At 36.6% G+C, this 27,688-nt stretch overlaps 1 protein-coding gene across 3 annotated transcripts in view; it reads left to right on the top strand.

Moving 5' to 3' along the window:
• Positions 1-27,688, top strand: part of PDZRN4 (PDZ domain containing ring finger 4) — a 392,791-nt gene that overhangs the window by 162,842 nt on the left and 202,261 nt on the right. The window contains exon 1 of one of the 3 annotated variants that reach the window (XM_043886872.1): positions 23,210-23,239. The exons of the other annotated variants lie outside the window; for them this stretch is intronic. Coding sequence (XP_043742807.1) covers positions 23,225-23,239 — 15 coding nt within the window. The 5' untranslated portion in view covers positions 23,210-23,224. Of the gene's footprint in view, positions 1-23,209; positions 23,240-27,688 lie in introns of those variants that run through there. 3 annotated transcript variants of the gene reach the window in all.

Raw genomic sequence — 27,688 nt, 5'->3', positions numbered from 1 at the left:
CTAAGTATGTAAATAAATAAAATGCCAGTTTCACTTAAGAACATCCTTTGTGGAGTAGTAAAATTATTAATTTTATTAGACCTTGACCTCTAATTGCATGTCTTTTTAGCAGTCTATGGGATGAGATGGAAAATCCACAGAAAGCACTCTGCAGTATATTTAGGTCATCAGGAGTGCTCCAAGGTTTACTGATATAATTACTGCTAGTTCCTAATAGTCTGGACAACTGAAGCAATTCAGCAAACCTTCAATTGCTGTGACTTTAGTGCCTAGACAAGATAGCACAGAGTAACAATTGTTCATAATGTATCTTGATTGGAAAGCTAGGCAAAGAAGAAGTCCTTAAAGTGCTCAAAATAAATTAAAGATATTCTCAAGGGTTCAAAATAACCTTATTATTTATATAAACTTATACATTTGATCAATTTAATTAGAAAAAATGCTACACAATGACAAAATGATAAGATTCTGGAGCAAATGCAAATTAAATTTTAGTTTAATTTGAGCATAAATACCTGATTTCTTACTTAATAAGTATCCCCTAAAAGGAGATTATCTGCATCTAAAACATAGTTTTCCACAAAGAATGTAGGAAATAGTAATACCTTTTTAAAATGCAATATTAATAGCTTAGAACTTTGCATACATTTTTGGAATGTATTTCCCCAGTCACGTTAGATATGTTATTATTATATATGCTTTACAAATGAGGGAGCAGAAGAAATGAAGCCAGCCCTAACCTGGGTCTAAATTTGTCCTTATTGTTTGGGTAGAAACAGTGGTACCACCTTCATCCCTTCCTTTGTGACATAACCGGCAGCATCTGTGCATCACAACCATGATTTGGGGACTGTCAAAGCTTCCTTCTGATTCTGGAAAGGATTCAGTATTTGACAAAAGTCCAGTCTAAAGGAGGTGAAATAGGTGCATTTCTTCTGCAGTTTTGAATCTTAGACAAGATTCTGGTTGTCAGAAGGATGTTAAGTTTTTAACCAAAAATCAGTTGATTATATGACATGAGCTCTAGAGAGAAATCCAGGCTAAAGATAGAGTTTTGAGTCATTGCCCTATACGTGATAGTCACTCTAACACATGGCATTGTACCAGAAATTCCAGAGAATGGTTGTGGTCAATTTCATATTAACAAAACAAAACAGGTAAGGAGTGCTTGCTCTGTGTTAGGTAGCAGTAGGCCTTGTAGGTAAACTAGCTTCTCATAAAGAAGCCGGAATTGAGTGCAGGATTTGACATATAATTAGATGGAAAAGTAAGAGGGGACTAAGGTGAAGGGCAATAATTTGGGAAACATCAATATTTGTATTTCATTGTTCCAGCTTTATTGAGATATAATGGGCTAAGAACATTGTGAAAGTTTAAGGTGTACAGTACATTAACTTGTTTATAATACTTAATAGTTTCTGAGGAGCTCATGGACAGGGTAGAGAACATCCTTTCTTAGAGGTAGATTGAAGTAGAGGAAATCTCTTTAAAAAATGCTTATTTTAAGAAATAGAGTTGAATAGAGACCTGGGAAAGAAACAATATAAAGCTAAGGAGGAGACTTGTTTCAAAACAGTGGGAATGGCCATTGTATTTGATTACGCCTAAAGGTCACCTTATGGGAAATTCTGAAAAAAGCGCACTAAGGTGAGCAAAAGAAAAATACATGGGGAAGTCAGTGTTAGCAGATTAAATGGAGTAGTGTTACTGACGTCCATAGGTTTGAGGGTACAAAGACAGTGAGCATGGGCTCCACTTCTGAGAAGCATGGCTATGAAAAGAACGAAGATAAGGGGGAGCAAAATTCTGCAAAAGGACAGTGTCAAGAAAGTGCATTTGTTGATTTAGACAAGTCATGTCAGAAGCTAATGGTAAGAGCTAGTGGCAGAGGGGTGGTGGGTGATTTATATGAATGACTGGCAATTCCTATTCTATTCAGGATAAGAGACCTTGAATTCTTATTATTTATCATGGCATTTCTGCCCTGGATAAACTTATTGTTCTCAATTCTTTCCCATTATGCCTTATGGAATTTTTGTTAAGTGGTACAGAGTTAATTATATAAAAACGAAAAATTCTAGCAGCTGATTATGATAATGCCTCAATTAACACAAAATCAGTTGACTTATTAACCCAATTTTTTTCTACATTTTCCCTGTTATAGAATGAGGAACTATGTGGAGGTGGGTGATTAAAAATTTAACTAAAAACCTACTTCAGGGGCAGATAGACAAACAGTAGGCATTTATTATGTGCTCCTATCCCCAAAATATGATGATCTGTGCCAGAGTTGCTTCAAACAATCAATCTTGCCATCATGAATGTTGAAATCTGTGGATATAAAACTACACACGTGAACAGATGTGAACAGTGTGACAATATGAATGATAAACACCAAAATGAATGATATAGATTAAATAGAGGAGGAATTTAGAAGACAGCTAACAATGAGTTGAGTGTTCTAATAACTCCATTGACAAGATGGAATTCAAGTGTATCCTTAGGTTGGGTAGATGTCAAGGTAGAGGAAAAGCATTTCAGCTGGAAGTAGTATTTATTCATGAATTAGGAACTACTATTTTTTGGTGTTATGCTAGATGTCTTAATATGCAGAATCATAACTAATTCAATGATTTGTGAAAGTGAGGAGAAATAGGACCTAATTTAACATAGATTAGTGAATGGATGGTTTGGTTAGGACATTAGACACCCAAAAAAACTCTTGTTCTGTCTTAGCACCTGTTCAGTTCAGGCGCTAAGTCATGTCCGACTCTTTGTGACCCCATGGACTGCAGCATGCCAGGTTCCCTGTCCATTACCATCCCCAGAGCTTACTCAAACTTAAGTCCATTGAGTTGGTGATGTCATCTAACCATCTCATCCTCTGTCATCCTCTTCTCCTCCTGCCTTCAATCTTTCCCAGCATTAGGATCTTTCCCAATGAGTCAGTTCTTCGCATCAGGTGACCAAAGTATTGGAGTTTCAGCTTCAGCATCAGTCCTTCCAGTGAATATTCAGGACTGATTTCCATTAGGATGGACTGGTTGGATCTCCTTGCAGTCCAAGGGACTCTCAAGAGTCTTCTCCAACACCACAGTTCAAAGGCATCAATTCTTCGACACTCAGCTTTCTTTATGGTCCAACTCTCACATCCATACATGACTACTGGAAAAACTATAACTTTGCGAAGACAGACTTTTGTGGGCAAAATAATGTTTCTGCTTTTAATATGCTGTCTAGTTTGGTCATAGCTTTTCTTCCAAGGAGCAAGCGTCTTTTAGTTTCATGGCTGCAATCACCATCTGTGCCCCCCCCCGCCAAAATAGTCTTTCACTGTTTCCATTATTTCCCAATCTATGTTCCATGAAGTGATGGGGCAGGATGCCATGATCTTAGTTTTCTGAATGTTGAGCTTTAAGCCAACTTTTTCACTCTCCTCTTTCACTTTCATCAAGAGGCTCTTCAGTTCTTCTTCAATTTCTGCCATAAGGGTGGTGTCATCTTCATATCTGTGACTATTGATATTTCTCCCAGCAATCTTGACTCCAGCTTGTGCTTCATCCATCCTGGCATTTCACATGATGTACTCTGCATATAAGTTAAATAAGCCAAGTGACAATATACAGCCTTGACGTACTCCCTTCCTGATTTGGAACCAGTCTGTTGTTCCATGTCCAGTTCTAACTGTTGTTTCTTGACCTGCATACAGACATCTCAGGAGGCAGGTTGGTGGTCTGTTATTTCCATCTCTTTAAGAACTCTCGTGCTTTGTTGTTGATCCAATAGATGTTGGCAATTTGATCTCTGGTTCCTCTGCCTTTTCTAAATCCAGCTTGAACATCTGGAAGTTCATGGTTCACATGCTGATGAAACCTGGCTTGGAGAATTTTTAACATCACTTTGCTAGTGTGTGAGATGAGTGCAATTGTGCAGTAGTTTGAACATTCTTTGGCATTGCCTTACTTTGGGATTGGAATGAAAACTGACTTTTGCCAGTCCTGTGGCCACTGCTGAGTTTTCCAAATTTGCTGGCATATTGAGTGCAGCACTTTCACAGCATCATCTTTTAGGATTTGAAATAGCTCAACTGGAATTCCATCACCTGCACTATCTTTGTTCATAAGTGATGCTTCCTAAGGCCCACTTGACTTCATATTCTAGGATGTCTGGCTCTAGGTGAGTGATCACACCATCATGGTTATCTGGGTCAAGATGATTTTTTTTTTTTTGTATGGGTCTTCTTTGTATTCTTGCCACCTCTTCTTAATATTTTCTGCTTCTGTTACATCCATACCATTCCTGTCCTTTATTGTACCCATCTTTGCATGCAATGTTCCCTTGGTATCTTTAATTTTTCTTTAAGAGATCGCTAATCTTTCCCATTCTATTGTTTTCCTCTATTTTTTTGCATTGATCACTGAGGAAGGCTTTATCATCTCTCTGCTATTCTTTGGAGCTCTGCATTCAGATGGGTATATCTTTTCTTTTCTCCTTTGCCTTTAGCTTCTCTTCTTTTCTCAGCTATTGTAAGACCTCCTCAGACAGCATTTTTGCATTTCTTTTTCTTGGGGATAGTCTTGATCACTGCCTCCTGTCCAATATCACAAACTTCTGTCCATAGTTCTTCAGGCACTCTGTGTATCAGATTTAATCCCTTGAATCTATTTGTCACTTCCAGTTTATAATCATAAGGGATTTGATTTAGGTCATACCTGATGGTCTAGTGTTTTTCCCTACTTTCTTTCATTTCAGTCTGAATTTGGCAATAAGGAGTTCATGATCTGAGCCACAGTCATCTCCTGGTCTTGCTTTTGTTCACTGTATAGAGCTTCTTCATCTTTGGATGCAAATAATATAATCAATATGATTTTGGTATTGACCATGTGGTGATGTCCATGTGCAGAGTCTTCTCTTGTGTTGTTGGATGAGGATGTTTGCTAGGACCAGTGTGTTCTCTTGGTGAATCTTTGTTGGCCTTTGACCTGCTTCATTTTGTATTCCTAGGCCAAATTCGCCTGTTACTCCAGGTATCTCTTGAATCACTACTTTTGCGTTCCAGTCCCCTATAATGAAAAGGATATCTTTTTGGCGTATTAGTTCTAGAAGGTCTTGTAGGTCTTCATAGAACTGTTCAACTTCAGCTTCTTCAGCGTTACTGGCCAGGGCACAGACTTGGATTACTGTGATATTGAATGGTTTGCCTTGAAAATGAACAGAGGTCATTCTGTTGTTTTTGAGATTTCATCCAAGTACTGCATTTCAGACTCTTTTGTTTACTGTGATGGCTACTCCATTTCTTTTAAGAGATTTTTGCCCACAGTAGTAGATATAATGGTCATCTCTGTTAAATCCACCCATTGCAGTCCATTTTAGTTCACTGTTTCCTAAAATGTCAATGTTCACTCTTGCCATCTCTTGTTTGACCACTTCCAATTTGCCTTGATTCATGTACCTAACATTCCAGGTTCCTATGCAATATTATTCTTTACAGCATCAGACTTTACTCCCATCACCAGTCACATCCACAACTGGGTGTTGTTTTTGCTTTGGCTCCATCTCTTCATTCTTTCTGGAGTTATTTCTCCACTCATCTCTAGTAGCATATTGGGCACCTACCGACCCGGCGAGTTCATCTCTCAGTGCCCTATCTTTTTGCCTTTTCATACAGTTCATGGGGTCCTCAGGCAAGAATACTGAAGTGGTTTGCCATTCCCTTCTCCAGTGGACCACATTTTGTGAGAACTCTCCACCATGACCCGTCCATCTCGGGTGGCCCTACAGGTCGTGGCTCAGTTTCACTGAGTTAGACAAGGCTGTGATCCCGGTGATCAGTTTGATTAGTTTACTGTGATTATGGTTTTCATTCTGTTGGCCCTCTGATGGATAAGGATAAGAAGCTTATGGAAGCTTCCTAGTAGGAGAGACTGACTGAGGGGGAAACTGGGTCTTGTTCTGATGCCTGGGGCCATCTTTAATCCAATTTTCTGTTGATGAGTGGGGCTGTGTTCCCTCCCTGTTGTTTCACCTGAGGCCTTTACCTTTGTTTATTTTTTGTTCTCTTTGCCATCTGAATTCTTGTTCCTGGTTGAATAATTCTTTCCATATGAGTATTGGTAGGAAGCTAACTTACTTCTCACTCTATAACTTGGGAAGTCTCACTGCTTGCTCCTCACCCTTATACCAAAAGATAGTGCATAGACATAGGTTTGGTCAGCCAGAAGGCTTGTTTGGAACATGGAATCAGAAACAGGGTGTCTTCATAATGAGGTATCCATTCTGGAACTGGACGCAGCTATATCCATTTGCCATGGCATGAATGGCAGTGTATCGTGTTGACATCAGCAGTGTTGGTGCCAGGAGTGGCAAGCTACGACATCAGTGGTGGATCAGTGTCCTCACCAGAATAGTTTGACGGCACAATTTTGAGCTGGTTTGCGCTGTCTGGCCTCTCTTCTTTATTTCCATTTTTTTGAGCCAAGTTCTTATACCTGCTCAACTATTCTTTGAGCAACCCAATGATTCTTCTAACAAATGCCTTTTCTGCTTCAACTATTTAGAGTCGTTTTGTGATGCCTAAAATTATTACAAGTGGAAGAGTTTAGGGTAAAATTATGAGAGCTTTTAATGTCAGCCTAAGGAATTTAAGCATTATAGGAAATTCCCAGTGTTAAATGGTTTTGAGCAGTAGGATGGCATTACCTGCTAAGCGATGCTTTATGGAAGATTAGTGTCAGTGTTATGTAGGTTGAATAATTTTAGATAGAGACACTGTAGCTGGAAAGGTAATATTGGAGATATGGGTCATATTAGCAAGGGATCTAGTTTTCAGGGGAAGAAGTTAAACAGGTTGAATTTGAGTAATTTGAGCAGTGAATGTATAATCAGATAATAACACTATGGGATTCAGCATAGATCAGAAAAGTGAGTCCAAACTTTAATAATGTGTGTTACTGTTCTAAGCAAAGTAATTATTGCTCTGATAAAGAATTGTAGAGCATTGGGCCTCTATATATAAACTACATAAACTCCTCTGACAGGCCTGAGAGCTAACACATGGATCACACACAGGGGCAGTGGTTCAATCTGACAGTGGTTCTCTCTTTGCAGTTTTGCCTCACTTGCAATATGTATTTGAATCAGGGGACAGGAGACATGTGCCCATCGAGAAAGATCTGAAAATGATTAAATAAGCCCCTTCTCCTGCAGTCCCCTACTCCACTACAAATGTGTTTACCTAAGAGTCTTCTTTTGAAGAAAGTGAAAAAAAAAAAAAAAATAACAGAAACAAATACTGGCTACCCTTATGTTATGGGCTGATAGAAAATGAATTCATAAAAAAAGAACAAGAAGAATCATCCAGGAAGCATCAGGATTGCCAGAACTCTTGGCAGCTGAATTCTACCTCCGTATTTTAATATCCAGAAACCTACTCAGAAAGTGAGGCAGGGTTTTATAAATAGTACAAAATATCAGGCTTAAAGTGATTATTTTGCACCTAAAGTCCAGGAGATAGTAGAGGACAGAGGAGCCTGGCATGCGGCAATCAATGGGATACACAGAGTTGGACATGACTTAGTGAGTGAACAGCAAGACCACAAAAAATCCTTACACTACTTACTAAGAACTTTAACTCCTTTCAGTTAGGATATTAAAGGATGATGTTGCACATAAAGGACACTCTTCCATAGCACTCTGGTTAAACACAATATTTCAAAAACAGCTTTCTGGATCTTCAAGAATAAAGGGGCAAGTGATAGCATTAAAAGGCTTCAAGTTGTATTCCCCTATTTATTACTGTAATGTAGTAAATTGAAAACTAGATAAATTCCGTGTCATTGATGCAAAACACAGAGTTGTGGGACAAAGCACCATAGCAAGAGTCTTGTTTTGCCACCAATTGTTTGCTTGGAAGATTTTCTTGCCTTTTCTCCACCTCCGTTTTCTTCTCTTATAAGGGACAAGATCACTGAGGGCCCTTGCGGAAAAGATTGAGAAATTGAAGGAAAATAAAATTGGCTGTGAGAGGGAATGAACAGATGATGCTGCAGGATGACATTGCAGCCTTCAGAGCAGAAGTTGAGAACAGTTGCTACTTTGCTTAAAGGTCATTGCTCACATTTCAATAGGAATGGGTGGTGATGTCACATTTTGAACCTGTTGTCTTTGTCTAGAGTGGGCCCTACCCTTTTCTACCAGTTATCTGTTTACCTTTTAACATAATTAGGCAGACCAGATTGGTATTTAGTCTTGTTCTGACAACAGCAAATTAGGCTTAACTCTTTAATTACAATGAGAAGGAAATCACCTTTCTGATATCCTTCAATTAGCTCAAGCAGCTGTTAAGTTATAATTAAAATTTCACATGGATCATTTGAGTTCTTGGAATGTTTCCATTTAATAACAAAACATTTGCATATATGCATTCAGTTTTCAACAACCTTTTCAAATCTGTCAATGGTAAACCAAGAACATTGATACAGTATTAAACAAAATCTTTGTCATCTTGTAAGCAGACAGCTGGGTCCTACAAAATGAAAAACGGAAATAGAAGAAGGTGATCAAAGAATATTAGTGCCTCCAAGTTTTCTGGAGCTTGTTCATAGAATTAAATTTTTGTTTAATTTATAGTTCTCCAAGAGGGGAGAAAAACACCAGGAGTGAGTAGTTATTTGGTGCTTAATAAATGAATGCCTGCATTATATGCATCCCATTATTCAGTGCAACAACAGCCATCCACCATGTCTTTACAACTGGATTCTTGTCTCCACGAACTTTTAAAAATATAAATGTGAGGGGGAAAATTACACGTAAAAACTCAAATATTTCTTTTCTTTTTTTTCTATTTTATCCTGAGAATTGAGTTCACTAAAATAATTACTGTCTTTGAGTTGCTCTGGCCAATATCTCTGATACAGCTATGGATTTAACTATTAACATGTATATAAAAACAAGGTGAAAGAATAAACATGTTAAACATGCTTAGAATTTATATTTTATATTTTGAAACACTAAATGCTGATTAAATTAAACAGAATCCAACTGAAGCATCACAGGAATATTTTTTAAATTGTTTAAAAACTTGAGTTTATGGAAACTGAATGGCAGAAAGCTGATTATAAGAGGACATAAAACTTTTCTCTGTTTTTTAAAATATAATTTGTATTTTCTCTTCTTTAACATTAGTGGGAAGAATTGATTTTAAAAGATTTGTTGGCTAATAACAGTGTTGGGTGGTTAAGCTTTTAGGATCTATATCCAAGTCCCCAAAACTATTTTTAACAAGCCAGGATTCCATTCATGCTTACTCATTGATAGTCTGTATCGACAAGTAGAATTCTATATTGGCTAAGAACCTAATGATGTCTTCCTCTCAATCTGTAATGTATACTATTGAATTTCAACCACCAAGATAATTGTGTCCCTGGGAATTAAAGAATGCATGTAGAGAAAGAAAAGAGACGAAAGAGCAGTGTCTACTATCACAATTGTACCAGTGTGCACACTTTGGTGGCTACCAGCTGTTATCTGCACATTTTCCATCTGCCTTTACTAATTTTATTATGACCTTTTAGAACTGACTTCATCTGGTAGAGAGTTGGCTCTGACACATTCATTTAGTCAGTTTTATCTTTGAACAACTAAAGAGAAGAATGAGTAGCAAGTGGGAGACTATGCAGGAAAATGTTCCAAACTAATATCCCATTATTCTTTTGTTAGGAAATAATGTTGTTGAATGATTTTAAAATTCAGCTCAAATACTTAACAGGATTTAATTTAATACTTAATTGGCAAATCCACAGGTTACCTTAGAGAATTGGTGTTAGAGATAAACTCTCAAGCAGTTCAGGATTCTTTGGAAAATGTTTGTTTGAAGAGTTTTTTTATGTTTTATGCAGATGAAAAACAGAATCCTAGAAGGTAATTTCCTTTATTCTGACTTCAAATCTAGAAAGATTTACATTAGCTTTTCTTTCATTGCCTTTTCCCTCACACACACACACACACACACACACACACAACACCTTATTAATAACAAGGTGTTTAGAACTCTTACTGTGTGCTCTGGTTCACTTACTGTGAACAAACCATTTTATTCATCCCAACAACCCAACAAGCTAGCTTATATTATTGTACAGATCATCCATAAAAGAAAACTGAACCCATAAAAGGTTGAATCTATGAGTTTAAATCTGCACGAGTCTTAAATCTAAAGCCCATTCTTTGTTCTCTTTACCAAGATGGAGTTATATTCATTAATCATTAATTTGACAAGTTAGCATCTACTTTACCTGATCTCTAACTTTTCTAGAATCTAGGAATACAAAGGTGAGTGAAATGGACATGAACCTCAAGTTTTGAAAGTATGTAAATAGTGTTGTCCTTGTAAATTGATCATACTGTCAATGAGCACATTCATAGGCCTTAGTCCTCAGCTCATGGTGTTTAGTAATGCTGCGGAGGCCTGCAACAATGCTGGGAATCTTCTAAATTCTGTGAGACAGTATGTGGAGTCCAGTCTTTGGTGGCTGTGTTAGCCTTAGCTGATTGTTTTGGTGTTGGAGAAGACTCTTGAGAGTCCCTTAGACTGCAAGGAGATCCAACCAGTCCATCCTAAAGGAAATCAGTCCTTGGGTGTTCATTGGAAGGACTGATGTTGAAGCTGAAACTCCAATATTTTTGGCCACCTCATGTGAAGAGCTGACTCATTTGAAAAGACCCTGATGTTGAGAAAGATTGAAGGCAGGAGGAGACGGTGATGACAGAGGATGAAATGGTTAGATGGCATCACTGACTCAATGGACATGAGTTTGGGTAAACTCCGGGAGTTGGTGATGGACAGGGAGGCCTGGCGTGCTGCGGTTCATGGGGTTGCAAAGAGTTGGACACGACTGAGCGATTGAAATGAACTGAACTGAACTGAACAGCCATAAAACCATAGAATGCTGCAGGACCCAGCCGTTAGACATGGGGTCAGTTTCTGAGTTGCTCTTGGAATTTCCCTCAGTTTTCTAACAGTCTGCATTCCACTGAGCCACCCTCTAAGGGGAGAATACCCTCTCTAGTTCCTCCTTAGTTACAGGCTACATGAAACCCAAAAAGAAGTGTTTGATGTCTTTTGTTCCCACCAAGGATAAATGCCCTTACCCTGACTCATGCCTCAGGGACAATCAGGAGGAAGGGAAGATGTTAAACACTAGGAATCTGTCTGAAAAACTTTTGTTCTGAGCAATGTGAATTTACTGATCTGTCATAATGCCTTGGAGGAGCTTGCTCCATTAGTAGGATTTGATGTTGAAAGTGTGAAGAGCGTAGAGTATAGCACAAACAGGAACAAAGTGAAGCCTCTGAATTGTAGCCATTTGCACACCATTTATACACTAGCTATTTACCAGCAGCCACTTCCATCTAGTTACATATGCTCAATAGAAGAATTATATACAGAATTGCTGGAACTCATATACAGTCGCTCAGCATAGGAAGAGAGTCTTCTGATTAAATACTATATTCCAGGGTGTAATCAATAATTTTTCTAATTATTCTTCCTATTGAACATCATTATTATTACTCTTTTATTTAGGTTTTACAATGTGCCAGGTATTATCCCAGACAGTCCCCATATACTCCATCCTCATACACACTCGATCTTCTCCATTGTGCAGATGAGAAAACTAAAACTGGGAGAGGGTGACTGACTTGTTCAGCGGCCCCGCTCCCCACAATGTATGGCAGAGACTGGCAGAATTCCGGTCTGTCTGATATCACAGATGCCCACCTTGAACTAATCTTCCTCACAGAAAGGCTCTTCTGCCCTGGCTGCTGTAGGTCACCCACATGTGGAACCTGCATGTTCTTATTTATGGACTCTCTAAAGTTTTTCTTTGTTAAGTTTTATTTCTATGTTACATGTTTTTTATGTTTCTCTTTGGCTCTAAAGCACAGATCCATAGATTAGCATATTTTGTGTAGATATTTTTATCTTCTAGTTTTATGGTAATTTAAGGATTGTGAGCACATGTCAAAGTGAGGTTATAATTTTTTCTTTTACAAATAGTCACTCACTAGAGAGTTTTTCTTCTGGGTTTCATTACTTAAGTATTTCTCAAATAACTATGCCTTTAATTATTGAATTTAATAATGGAGGCTCTGTGATTGATTTTTCTGAAAAAGTTTAGAGAATTGAACTAAATGATGGTCACAGTGATATTACCTAAGACCTCTCTGTCCCTCTCTAATCATTTTTTATATTTTATTGATAACTAGGTGACAGCGTCTGTTGATATCTTTGAGCCTTACATTTCTTATATAGAATAATGTTTCTGATACTTTCTTCAAAGGCATTTTCAATCACCAAGTTTCTAGTATTCTTTTAAGTCTTTGAAGGAAGGACCTGGTTAACTGTTTTATGGTGGAGAAGAGTTTGGAAATGAAATTGGAAGACTAGAAATCTATTAAATATATACTTGAGGTTAGAAGTGGGACACTTCCATATTCAAATGAATACATTTATATCAAAAATGAATAAATACCCTCCCATTCCTAATATTAATAACCTTTTAGTTCTCTCTTCAAAAAGGCAATCAGTTATAGGCAGCTCTCACTTGCAGTTAATAAACCAAAGCTCTATCAGGCTGGAACCTATTGCAACTTAAGACCAGCAGTTAAAGTACAGTAGATAAGGTATTGCTTTGTGTGACAGGTTTCTCCAAGAAGTTTAGTGTGACAATTAAAAAATAATAATAATTTCTAAGAAGCAGCAGTGGATTTTACTAAAGGGATATTTGATAAAATTTCCATGAAGAATAATCAACACACACCTGCACACTGGTACTTTCTAGGTCAGCTGCCTTTTGGTACTCATTGTAAGCATCATTCAATATGACAATTATAGTATTTGATTATTACTTAATATGATATATGTCTTTTTTCTACTGAGATTAACTCAGTGGACATAAAAACTATGTCTTATGCTTCTTCACATTCCCCTACAATACCTTGCATAGAGCTAAACATATCATAACATTATAATAAATATTTACAGGATTGGATAAATTTATATTAGAAATGTTATTGATGTATTTTGCTTAAAGCAAGAAAAGTCTGTAAATAATAATTATTCTAATGTTGCTATATATTTCATATAGTTGCTAAATCATACATCTAAAATACTTTTTAGACAATGTCTAGATACAGGCCTCCATTTTTCTTGGTGCATTAGTTAGCATGTGAGGAACCTTAGAGTGGAAACTTATTATGCAGAAATCGAGCCCTTAGTATCTGAGATGCAATTCCAGCATACTGGGAGTAAGTCGTAGGCATCTTTACTTTTAAAAACACCACAAGTGATACTAACGTACAGCCAAATTGAAAAAAATTGAAAACTAGTGTAGGGTGACTACAAAGAATTCTATAGAAACTGTCCTAAGACATCACATAGTTATATAGCTTATTTGGTTAAAAAAATTAATGAAAATTGACTTTATATATTTTTCATAAACTGAATAGAGTAAAAGCATAATTGTCACACTAGTAGACTGCTTGAAATAGGCTTGACTAAAAATTATCTTTATGCATATACTAGACCATCAAAGATAGGGAGAGTATACGAACACCAACATCTGAAGTGTTTCATGTCCATTGATGATTATCTCCCCTGTGTTACACAAGGTTTTCTACTTAACTTTAGGGTCAGGAAAGCAAAGCAACAAAATAGAAAACCTGTGGATTGTTTCAAATAATTATTTATTTATGTACATAATTATGTATATAACATATATCTACAGATATGTAGATATATAATACAACTGCGTATATTTATATGTTAAGGACTTAAGCATCTGATACAGGTTTTTCTTTGACTCTAAAGTATAGAGTATTTTGGCTGAGTCCCTTTGACGTCCACCTGAAATTATCACAAGACTACTAATCGGCTACACTCCAATATAAAATAAAAAATAATAATAAAGTATAAGGTATTTTGTCAGATGTGGATTCTTTCCTCTTTCAGTTACATGAAAAATTTACATGCTAGTTTACAGACTTACATACTACTGTATGGTTTGTTAATTTTGTCTTTTAAGAATCCAAGAAGGAAGAAAGTACATAAGAAAATTGTATAAATAATGAACAAATCATATAAGTCGCTTTCAGTAACCTCATTCGGAAATTTAGATGCTATTCCATTTAATTTTAATAGAAAGTCATTGGACATGCTAATAAAATATATTGACAAGGTTCCTTTCTAATATAATAGCACAAAACAGTAAAATTTCTGCACAAACTTCACTTTTCATTTTTACTCAAAACATGCAGAAAAGGCAACTTGTCTGTGAATTGGTATTGAGCTTGCTTGTTATGAGTTATGGATGTTTTAGCGATAAAATTTGGCTTTCTGGAACAAATGGGTGTTCAAACCTGATTTTATTAGTGTAGTTGAACATTGTGGAACTAAAACAGGGAAATTTCTGCATATTGCTACAATTTGAGGCCATATGGATCATAAACTTTTCTATTTATATTTCACTGATGGACATAAATGGCATTATCTCATCAGGAAAAGAAGGGAGGCAAGGAATACACAACTTTTAGTTTAGAAACTGTACATCTTGTTACTGAATGTCAGATAAAGGTGAAGCTTTTAAATAGGAGGCCCCTTGATTTAGTACCTTTAATGTGCAGAGGAAGGGCTGAACAGGGAGCATCATTAGCGTGGCAGGGTGAAGGGGCCAGCACGTATCTTCTGCTGCTCTGGGAAAGAGGATGGATCTGGTACAGCTCTGATGTCAGCACCTCCATCACCTTTCTCACAGATGATATAGATTTTAATTGTACTCCAGGCTGACTCGCATCGCACCAGCTCCTACGTGACATTGAGATGGATGAAGCCATTTGTTGGCATTATCAGAGCCAGCTGTGAGCTTGGCTGCATCTACAGTACGCGTTTTATCTCATGCATAATCCTCTCATTGAGAGGGGATCACAAGCATCTGAACCATATGGCAAATAATTTTATTATGATCAAAAAAGGACTCTTGAAGCTAGTTAAACAGAAGAGTCCTTGAAATTCAATCAGAAGAAGTTTTATTTTCCTGTCACACCATCATCCTAAATGAATTGTTAGTACTGCTATAATAAATAGAACCAAGACTCTCTGCAGTGCCTGCAAAGTAAGAATAAACTTAAAATTACTTCACCTGCAAGTTTTTAGTCTTTTCAATTTTGAAGAATTTATTTGGATTCAGAGGAGAGAGTCTGGATTTCTAAGACTGAAAGCAGCTTCTGATTTAAAATAATGATGATGATAATACCTCTTCAAACATGAGAACCTCAAACCAAATGAGACAAACTTGAGTTTATACCCTTCATGAATTTATAGCCTCAAACTTGAGTTTATATCCTAACAGCTATATAACATAAAGGCTAATTGTTTTTTTCTTTAGGGCAAGTAAAGTTTTAAAAGAAAGAAGGAAAATCTGTTATTTCACAGATCACCTAATGATCCCATAAGTTTAGCATACATCTTCAAAAGAAAGAAGCAAACTTGTCTTTTCCACATGGTGTGATTTCCTGCACATTGTCAAGGAGATGCATGGGTCTCTATAGCAAAGGCATGTAATCTGCTGCCCTTCTGTCCAGGGAAGTGATGGGAAGCAGCTGTTATAGGACAAGCCAGTTCTGCTTAAGGGGAATTGTGTGAGGCTGTGGCAAGCAGCTTAGTTGTTGCATCAAACTAGAATTGCTTCCAGCTATCATATTCCTACATTAATTGTGACTTTTATTAATCACAAAGGATGTTTCAAAACTCTAGTTCAAATGTTACAAGGCCATAAAACAGCAACTTGCCTAATCTTACCTTGTATATGGTGCGTATGTTTTGTTCTTTTATTATGATTTTTCTTTCCAGAGGAAAGTGTATAAGATTTGGGCCTCGGGGCACCAGTTAGTGATGTAAAGGCATTATCAGCAACTTCCACATCACAGTTTGAGAATATAAAGTATCACAAGCTCCAGATGGCAACAACTGCCTTATCTGGAGACTAGTTTTTTATTTGGTATTTTATTGACAAATAATAAAGCTAGTAACTGGACTGGGAGAGAAATAGAGCCACCTAATTTACAGGAACCTTAATTTTCTACTACTAAATGCTTGAAGTAACTTTTTGGTCTTATCACCCCCTCATGAGTAAATCAGAGTACCTGGCTGAACTCTTCAAATGATTTAAAATGTGTATTTTTCTTTTCATTGTTTAAGAGCATGTTTGAAAAAATTATGGTTATATTGTGAATTATGACAGTGATTCCTTAAAATGAGAAAAAACAAAAGCAGCAACATGTGATCCTGATTGTAAAGCCGGGATATATTTGTTTGGGACGCTTTCCTAAGTCCTCATTCCCAACTAAGGGGTGTGTACCAAGCTGGTAGAAAAAGCTGGCAGAAGAGCAAGACTAGCTTCTAGTAACTGCCAGAGGCAGGTATTCCACACCAAGAAATGGGAAGGAGGTACATCTCATTCATCCAGTTTCTTGGCAATTTAACAAAAAGAAAAAGAGGGGGAAAGAAAAAAAAATTATTACATTGTGCCCTTAATCTGCTTGCTTATTATTAAAGTAGACATTGTATAATCTCAATCTTGCATTGTTTAAGGTCTCCCCAGTCCCTGTCATGGTACAAGGAAGATAATGGAGATTTGGTTGCGCTATGGCAAAGAAAAGGCATTCGGGGCCTTATGGTTTCACCTAAGTGTGAATTTTGTTAGTTTGGAAAATCCAATATATTGTCTGGGTAAATGAAATGTCTGATTTCATGTGGGAAAATCCTGGTTATTTTTAAATGCTTTGTTTTTTTCCCCTCAGAAACAATTTACGCAGTGTTGAATGATCATTATCTGCTATATGCTTTCCAAAAGTTTTTGCTAAGTATGTAGTATTTCATGCTACTCACTTCACAGGGATTTCACTGGCAATGAAGGTTGTAGATAAATAATGGATGAAGAGGGGTGACAGGGCCTGAGCACTGGGGACTTGACAGATTATCCTGTGATGTATTACAATTAGATATGCATCAGTGTCACTTCATTTATTCAACTAGGAAGAGTGCATAACTCTTTGAAGGTAGATTTATGAAGAGCTTTAGTCATGTCTTTTCAAAATTTAGAGTTGATTTTTGAGCATCTCTAACAGCTTTCTAAATCACCTACCCTTTATTTTTTTAAGTTGGAATTTTTAAAAATCTTTACAAACTAGTTCAAATTTTTGATTGTATATTTTATTTGCACTCAAGGCAGTTGCTGTTGACAGATCGTGTTGTCAGCAGCTGGTCAACAGACCAAATGGGCCTTTGGAAAAAGAGAGCATGGGATTGTTGTGCAGGAATTATAGGTGCTAAATCGATGGCAAATAGTAGACATGGTAATAAACAGCAGTTTTTTTCCATTAGAAATATTATACACATGCTTTCCAAGTAGGCATTGGCTTTTTCTTTTTGCAAAAGAGATACCAGTAGGGAGAAAAATATAAATCCTGGCTGTTAAGAAGCACTTTTAAATGGTACCCTTTATACAAATGAAGTTTTCCTAGCCCCCTAGGGTTAATTATATAAATTAGCAATGACACAAATGCCTAGGCCCTAAAATTGTGAGGGCAGTTGAAGCCAATCAGAATTTTAAATGTGCTACATTTTGTTTCTTTTTCACATATTTTTTGTTTGAAAAAGATCTGTGGCAGATGATTCTATTCTCTTAGAACTCAGTGATACAAGAAATGACAGAAGATATTGGGATTAGCTAAGAGAAAAATTGCTATTTTTAACTGTGAGTGAGACCCATGCTGATTTATTTGTATGGACCCTAAGTTTCTGGCAAACTATTTTTCTAGTTTCTCCTAGATCATGTTAAATCAGGTCACTGAGAACTTAAGTATGCAATAAGCACACACCATTTCTGCTACTGCAGTGTGTTTCTTAATAGCATTTAAACAGGTGTTTTGAAAATAATCTGGTTGCAAAAACTCCCAACCTCTTTGGCCAGAGTGGACCTCATTTTTGAGAAATCTAATTCTTAGATTCATAACTTGATGAAGCCTTCTTGAATAACCTCTCATTAAAAAATAAATTATGTTGATACCCCCTGAATGTTTATTTTTTGGCAAAGGAAAGTGTATTGTGTGATGCTCAGTAACTGGCTGCAGAAACAGAAGGAACCAGAATTATCAAAACTTCCCCTTCCCCCTTTTAGCCCAAATCAGTCTTTCCAGGGGTCTGAATAAACAAACATGCTTGTCACTGTAAGACAACTTTTACATTCTTCAGATAAGGGCAGCTCTGTTTGTGGTCAAATTATACTAGTAGCAAAACTGATCAGAGCAAACAAGCTTTCTGAGGATTCACTCACTCTTGTAAAAGCTGATTATAATTGATGAACGACCAGCTTGCTAGACCCTGACAGGCTGGTTGCCTGGCCTTTGCTCTCTGCCGGTTCAAGCCTTACAAGTGTGAAATAGCCAATTACTGGAATACCTATTGAAAGTAATAGGCCAATGAGCAAATTGCTACTGTGGGACACTGTGGCAGTGTAGATGGAAGGAGGCCAAGATAAAGTTCTGCTTTGAGCAGCTGCTCCCAACGCAGATTGCTAATACCATTGGATGACCAAGAGATGAGAGCAAGGTATTTTCCCATTCAAACTGCAAGTGTCCTGCCTTGTATTGACTTAAAGTTTATGATGCATGATACCATCTTGTTTCCCAGGTCCTAATTTGCTGAAATAAATCCTCCTTTTAAAAGGTAGTTAAATAGGTAATAAGGATAGTCACGGCCATAGATTTTGTGCAAAAGCATTAAATACAATTTTTGCAGGGAATGAAAAGTCATATAGTGTGCAGAGTGTTAATACTTGCCAGCCATTTGCTATTGACAGAACAATTTATCTTGATAAAGGACAGTGAAAAATTCCAATCTATTCACTGACATCACATTATCAGCAGTAATATATGACTGCATCTAAATATAAGGTTGAGATCTGATACAGCTGAAAAGTTCCTGGTAATTTTCCTGTAAATATATTGTGTACTGGACAATGAACAAATGACACATTTACCATGTAATTGGATAACCTATTTTTATATGAAATTTTAAGTTTTGCTGTGTTTAATGGAATATACGATAATGTTTCCTTTTGAAGGTAACCTGTTTCCTTAGTAAGACTTTAGCAATAAAATGAGTATTACTGAGTTTGATAGAGAAGAAAGGATAGACAAAGAAAGGTTAATTTTAAACATCTGCACAAGACAATAAGCTCTTTCAGTTTTTACTTCCATAAGTGAATTACCTTAATATTTACTATAATTTTATATTGCAATTATTACTATATGTATCATATTTACACAATATACAGTGATATTAGGAAATTATAAATTGCTTTGAATTAAATATTTCTTTTCAAATTGCCCTAGCACAAGTCTGAATGATTTGAAGTGTGTCTGAGTGGGTCAGAATGCAGTCAGATGAAGGTGGGGTGACATGGGGCATGAACGGTGCTAGGAAAGGTGATTTAGACCTATGCTTGAGCTTCATTTCTCCCCAGGTTAGAGGGCATGCAAGTTCAGCTCAGCAAGATTACAGGAGGCCGAAGGGTACATACACCAAATCACCTCTATGTTCCTATGTACAACTTTGCCCTTACATATGAGTCTCAAGGAAGACTCAAGGCCATTGTTGCTTAAGATCTGAATCTTGAATTTATTGGTTAAAAAAAAAAAAAGTTTATTTTTAACCAAGCCTCTGTAAACCTCCATAGTGTCTTATCAGTGCCTTTTCTGCTTCCAATTTGTCTTTCATGAACACTTTCACTAAAGAGATGAGAATTTGCTGTTATTGATATAAAATATTTTGGAAGGATGTAATTGTGTGAATATGTGTGTTCCACTTCATTATCACTATTGAAAAAGCCAAAGAGTTTACTATTTTTAATGTAAATAAATGTAATGTAAATTTAATGTAAATGTCTGGTCTGTTTTCAAGAATATTTGGGGAACCTTCAAACTAAATTAAATCATAATACAAAATCTTTTATTTAGTTATTGAAAACAAATAAACAAGAAAAAATTTCCAGAGCACATTCATGAGACAGAAGGAATGATTGCTATCAGGCCATTGAGAGAGAAGCTTTTACCACAATTGGCACTGAGTCCGACAATCTGGTTTTGTGCTTGCTATGACAACAGAAGAAAGGTGTACACAGTCTAGTGTAGGGGAAAAAATAGTGTCCTGTTTTTCCCATACTCTAATGTAATATTCCAATATTCGCAGTAAGCACTTAATTTACCTCCTGATCTAATAAACAGGAGTCTCACAGTTTCTCTCTTTCTCTCTCTCCTGTGGAAGAAAAATAAAAACCCAATCCTACTTTTAAAATGAAGGTGAAGGAATGAAGAGAGATCTGAAGAGTCCGATCCATCCTCACCATTGACTGCTTTTACTTCTGTCTGACACAAGGTGTCGCTGTTGAAAACAGGACCTGCACAGTCTGCAGTTTTGATGTCTGCCTGCCCACAGCTGTGATGCGTTCTTACTGGTTCCCATTCCTGTGTAAATGTGTGTGTGTGTGTGTGTGTGTGTGTGTTTTCCCTTGAAAAAATAGCTCCAGTCCATCCAAGACTTTTCACTCGAGTTTCCGCTTCTAATTCAACCATTTCCCCTCAAGCACGCCATCAGAGCCCAGAGACAGACTCATGCTACACGAGACTGCTAGAATATCATACCTTCCTCATTGAATTTTTCAAGGGCAAGTATTTAGTGAGGTTTATAGGAGCCTGGTGGACTACAGTCCATAGGGATGAAAAGAGTTGGACATGACTGAGCACAGTGAGTTATTGCTCACACACACACACACACACAAGAGGCAGTGTGCTAAGTCACTTCAGTCGTGTCTGACTCTTTGAGACTCTGTGGCCTGTAGCCCGCCAGGCTCCTCTATCCATGGGATTCTCCAGGCAAGAAGAGTGGGTTGCCATTTTCTTCAGGGGATCTTCCTGACCCAGGGATGGAACCCACCTCTCTTGTGTCTCCTGCATTGGCAGGCGGGTTATTTACCACTGGCGCCACCTGCTGGGTGTTATAATTATTATTCAAAGAAAATGCAAAACCGCCCTAAAGTTGAGCCCAGGGCCCAGTCCAGCCTTCTCTCTTTCATTACCTGTAAGTTTTCCTTACAGACCTTTGGCATCTTTATTTTCTGCAGATTTCAGTTGCATTATCTCAATCCATTCAAAAAATTTTAATATTAATCTTTAAAAAAGAAGGTGAGATCTTCACCTATTGCATCCAGGTGCTTCTGTAATTTCTCATTTTCCCTCCTGTGACTGGCAATACAGGTGAGGGCAAGAGGCTCCTCTTGTCCAGAATGTAAAGCCCCCATTTTTCTGAGTATTTTTCTGGGACATAGAAATCAGCCAGTGTATATTTGTATAACTGAGAGAGATTACTCCAGATCCAATTTACAGAACCAATCTCTCAGGTAACTTTCTTTTTTGACTTTGAAGAAAGCCAGCTAACCATTTTTAAGGATCAATGTCTCTTGCTAAAAAGTATTACCCATATTGTATTCACTTTCTATTAGGAGAAAATTTTCTGCAAACATTATTTTTTTATAATTAGACAATTATTAACATGTCATATGAAAAGGGTAATCTAATTTCTTCCTTCATTGTGGCCTATGATATGAACTTTATAGGGAAGGAAAAATAATGTTTCTAGATACTATAAGCAGTGCTTCATTTTATCTTCAGGAAAGTAGAATTATATTGGTATTTCAGGTTAGGAATCCATGATCAAAGAGTTTATGTTAAATACTCAGAAATCACATGAGTAAATTAGAATGTACCTATAGAAACCAGAATTCAAACACAAGTCACTGCATAATTTTCATGAATTCATTTTATGTACAATGAATTTGCTGAAATCTTTTAATAATCTGTGAATTTATAAGCTCTTTTGGACTTTTTTTTAAATACAATTATTATACTGTCTGCACATGTTGAGGTTTTGTTTCTCCCTTTCCAGTTCTTTAACTTCATGTATTTTGTTTTCCTTTTTTACTGTACTGGCTAAGGCTTCTAGAGCAGTCTTAAATACATTACAATTACAAAAAGTAATGACAAACTTCCCTCTCTTATTCTTGATTTTAAAGAAAAAGCTTTGTTTTCAATACTGATTCTAAGATGTGCTATATATTTTCACAGCTGAGGAACTCATATTTTTTCCTTTATCAAAAGATTTTCAAAGTAAATAAATGTTGACTTTATAAAATTTAAAGAATTTTACTATCCATTGAAATTAGCATGTGGTTTTACAATATTAACTTACTAATAGAGGATATTCTGTTAAAAGATCATTCTAAGGTCAAATCAGTTTTGCATTCCAAGGGTAAATATTGCTTGTTCATAATGTACAGCTTTTTATGCATGTCCACACTCATTTTTAGAATCAGGTTGTACTAGACTATTTACCCATTTTTTGTACTAATATGTTAGAGATGAAGAAAACAATTCTTAATTAAAACTGAGGCTGGTGATTTTTGAGGGGTTTTTCCTCCCTACTGATTTGATTTTTTCATTTTTTTAGTCATAGTCAAATTTCTATTTGCTGTTAAGCTAATCTAAGGGACTTATATTTTCCTTTTTTCAAGAAAACGTCCACTATTTACAGTGTCTATACTGAACTGGTATTTGTAAAATAACTACTATATTAACTACATATAGAAATGTCCTTATCTTCCTTTCCACCATTCTACATATATTTTTTTTCTTTTTTACTAGTCCAATACTGTCAACAGTTTGTCTTCTTTGGTAGTCTCTATATATTATTTTTATTGAATACTGGTAATCTTTTTTTGTTTTCTATTTCAGTAATTTCTACTCTTATTTTTTCCCCTAATTCTACTTTTTTGAGGTTTAGTGTTGTCCTTAATTCATAAGTTAAATACTACACATGTTAATTTTCCCTTCTTTTTTCCCTGATTTCCACATATGCCTTTTAGACTATATATTTTCTTTTATTTACTACATTATCTGCATACCACATGTTTCAATATACAGAATCATCAGTGCTATGACAAGCAAATATCCATAATTTTTGTGGACTTCCCTGGTGGCTCAGCTGGTAAAGAATCTGCCTGCAGTGAGAGAGACCTGGGTTCAATCCCTGGGTTGGGAAGATCATTGTTTCTTCATCATGAATTTTTTAGAGGTATGTTTTTAATGTCTATATCATATTTATGAATTGTACCCTCATCTATTCAAATTTGCATTTTTGTCAAAAAAACATGGTGTGTGCTCTGTTCATTATTCTATATTTATTGATATTTCCTTAATTACCCAATATTTGTGATTTTTTAGCAAGTTTTAAAATAACATTTCCATAATTTGGTGGTACAAGTTTATTCTTTTCCCCCCTCTCACTCATGTACATGGGAGCATAAACATATGCATGTGAATATAATATATATGTATATAGTACACATGTATTTTCATACATATACACATACATACTTACACAGCACTAATAAACACATATGGTAGATCTGGAGAAGAAAGTGGCAACCCACTCCAGTCTTCTTGCCTGGGAAATCCCATGGACAGAGGAGCCTGGCCGGCTACGGTCCACGGGGCCACAAAGAATCGGACACGACTGAACAGTTGAGCGCATGGCTTGCTGATCCTGTCCGCACTGTCCACACGGCTCGCTGAACCCAGGATGGGCAAAGTGTGAGCGAAAAGGCTGGAAGGAGACGCGAGGAGCTGTGGGGACTGCAGACGCGTTTTCCCTCCCGGCTGGCATGGCGGCCATAACACGGCCTCGCTCCTGACTGACGCAGCAGCTGTGGCGGCAGCCATAGTGTAACCTCACGTAACGTAACCGTGATGCCGCTCCAGTGTAGCCCCAATGCAGCAGCGGCCAGAGCTTCCACGGTGAAGCTCCTACAGGCTTCCTGCGCAAAGTCGCCTGTGACCAAGTGAGTACCGCATGGCACACATGTGCTCAATGTGTTTAGCATTTAGCAGTGCTAAAATAATCTTAGCTGTTACATAATTATTTACAAAGTGTGGGGCGAGAGAGTCTGAATACACCATCTTGGCTAATCTGCTCTTTCCCCACAGCACACAGGGTAGATTAAGGTTGTTAACTATATAAATCTACTTTGTATTAGTCACACTACCTTTTTGTGTTTTCACAGAAAGTTCCTTAGAATGCTATGATAAAATTTTACATGATTGTGCATTTATTCATTCTTCCTGGCAATGCCCTTAGATGCAGTTAAGTACACATGTGATCAATATGGTTACCTTTTACTCTCACACTGTTCATTTCATTTATACATCAGATAGCTCTTTTTTGCTTATCTTTTACTTTAAAGTCTATTTTGTTTGCAATCAATATTGTTATATCAGTTAGCTTTCAGTTTTTTATTTCACACATATCTCTTTATTTCCTTTTCAATCACACTTTTATGTAATTGAGTCTTTAAGTGTATATCTTTTAAACAGTGTATAGCTGGATTCTTATTTATTTTAAACCTAATTTCAGAATCCTTATCTTTACTTTTTTTAAAACCATTTAAAAATAAACCAGATGTCCAAACAATTCTCAATGCTTTACATGTACTCACTCACTGAATATAGCTATCAGTTTTTCACAAGTGATACAATTTAAGACCCAGAAAAGTTAAGCAACCTGATCATGATCACACAGCTAGTTAGTGGTAGATCCTCCCTAGTCTGTACTCTAATCCACTCTGCACTGAACTAAAGAATGGCAGAAGCAAGTGGGCAACTGAAATAATGAATTGCAAATTCAAGAAAGAGTAGCTCATTGAGTTTTGCTGAAACAGAAGTTTCTTTCATTCATTTGTCAAATAGTCACTAAAGGCCGGCATATATTCCCACCAAAACCTTGATTCTTCTTGGGCACCTATCTTACAAGTTAGGCTTAGCTCTTATGCAAAAAATAGTGAGACTCTAAATTACTTGGTAACTTCATATAGAGAGTATCAGGGTCTCTTTATTTTACAAAGGTGTACTTTTTCTATTGTACTATTTGGCAGAGTTTTTTAAGACTGGGCCAAAAGATGGGAAAGTTTAGGTACACATATACTGTGTGTGTGTGTGTGTTTGTTTGTTTTTTTAAATAAAGCAATGTTTTCTACTGATTCAATAGACTTGAACTTGAGTGAAATCCAGGAAATGGTGAAGGATAGGGAAGCCTGGAGTGCTGTAGTCCATGGGGTCACAAAGAGTCAGGAACAATTTGGTGACTGAACAACAGCAACAACAAATGTTTCCTACAATTGGCTTTTTAATTCATATCTTCATTTATAGCTTTATGTCATAAGAGCATGTTTAGAAAAGGCTAACACTAAAGAATATTAAAAGTACACAATTCCTTTGCTCACAAATGCATTTGTACTGATATTGAATGAAATTCATCTTGTTTTATCAGTTGTCATTTTGTAAACAACCACAAAAGATTTATAACCTTTTCTTCACATCGCTCCTCATTGGGGTTCCCCGCAGAAAGATAATAAAAGAGCACAATATATTCACTTAAATGCAACCTAAGTGAATTCCTTTTTAATATTGTGATATTGTAACTCATTGAGTCTAATGCATTAGCCTCAAATTTGACTCCTCAGGCACCTGATTATGCCTTCCAGTCCTCAGATGTGCAAGGCCAACCAAACAGAACCTTCTGTGCCCTTCTGCTCTTTAGAGCACCAAATGAGGACTTTTGGCACCTAGCTGGGAAATTTGGAACACAATGTTTATTCAGCTTTTGCCATGTGGATACTCCAGAAATTTTCTCCCCTTCTGCCAAGGAAGTGACTCCAGCAAAGCTGTTCTGTGGAAGCACTATGGGGGAAAAGGGCAGAAAAATGGGATCTGAAAAGCAATGTGATCAGTTGAGCATTTTAAACTAGTTAGCTGATAGAAATAAACACTTTATATTTTATGATTAAAGCACCAACTGAAATATTTATGACTGTTCAGAATGCATTCATAAGCATCAAGTCACACAGAGTTTTTGTGATTAGCAAAGGTACATATTTAAGAAAACACTGGAGCCCAAAAGGATCTAGCAAAATTCCTTCTCTTTCAAGATCAGCTCAAATAATCCCTCTCTGTAAAATTTTCTCTCTTCACGTAGATTAACTGTTCTTTTATCAGTATTTGCTGTTACTTTTTACATGTTTATAATATTTATTATGTTATAATAGGTAAATATCTCCTCATAGATTTTCACTTTTGCTTAAAACATATTGGGATACTTTGAGCTGATTAATGCTAGCTCAGCCTTAAACAAACCAAAAAAAAAAAAAACAAAACTGATATATACACCAAGGTATAACTTTATTTTCTGAAGAGTATTGAAGATGCATGGAAAAACCTTTTCATGAAATAAAGTATTCAATTTCTGGTTATCAAGTACTTCCTGGGAGGATCTCTTAATAAACAGTGTTTCAAACTGATGGAAGAATCCAAATTTTAAGTTATTAATATCAGTTTCATGTTGAGGACTGTATTAAGGAATATTTTTTCCAAGCTGTGGAATGACACGGTAAGCATTTCCTGTGCCACTCACACCTGAATAAACAATTTAATCCCGGAAGTAACATGCTTCTGACAGTGTTTTTATCCCTTCAATGAGACTAGATTTAACATTACTAAAAACTTTCTTTTGGATACTTCTTATTTTTAGACTCAATGTAGGTGAAATTAATACTGTCTTCAGAGGGAATTTAATACTACTGGATAATTTTTAGTTGTTAAAATTATCTTTTCTAATGTGTAAAATTGGTCTTGGAGGAGGCCTTTCTGCCCTGTGCACTTGGAGTAGACTATTTCTAAAGACAGTTCATCCTACTAGTAGCTACTGTTTATTATAACTGTTGTCTCTTATTTCTTGGCTTGGGGGAGGCCTTTTCCATAGCATCTAAAATATTTTATAATAAAAGTAAAGAGAACAGGGACTGCTAAGTTGTCAAATATGAATTAAAATCATATATCAAACTCAATACTAGAAGTAATAGCAATACTCAACTCCAAAAGTTTCAGGAAGACTAAAGGTGATGTGATGTATCTAAGCACCTAAAATCCTGCCTGGGGGCTGTTCTCATCATGCAACATATACCTGACCGCTTTAGACATCATTATTCATCTTACATTGATTCATTCAGTAGTACCTGTTTGATGCCAGACTAGAATATAAAATTTATCTTACAGCATTTAAAAGATAAAAAGCATATTTTCACAGGGGGAGACAGACCATGAACAAAATAATCTTCTATAGTAGAAAATAAGAAATGTGATGACAAAAGTCAAAACAAAGGATAGAAAGTTTGGAGAGGGATTGTATGTTTAAAAGAGAGGTCAATTAAACAAGAAGGTAACATTTGAGCCAGGAGTGAAGGCAGCAAGTGGCCCACCCATGCATATGTCTGGGGGAAGGATATTCCATGCAGAGGAACTATTAGTGCAAAGCAAACTGGGCATGCTGCTGCTGCTGCTAAGTCGCTTCAGTCGTGTCCGACTCTGTGCGACCCCATAGACGGCAGCCCACCAGGCTCCCCCGTCCCTGGGATTCTCCAGGCAAGAACACTGGAGTGGGTTGCCATTTCCTTCTCCAATGCGTGAAAGTGAA

The sequence above is a fragment of the Cervus elaphus genome, chromosome 3 (assembly GCF_910594005.1).
Source record: "Cervus elaphus chromosome 3, mCerEla1.1, whole genome shotgun sequence".
NCBI classification, from domain to species: domain Eukaryota; kingdom Metazoa; phylum Chordata; class Mammalia; order Artiodactyla; family Cervidae; genus Cervus; species Cervus elaphus.
The sequence above is the reverse complement of the archived record's forward strand: the minus strand, read 5'-3'. Positions and strand labels throughout refer to the sequence as shown.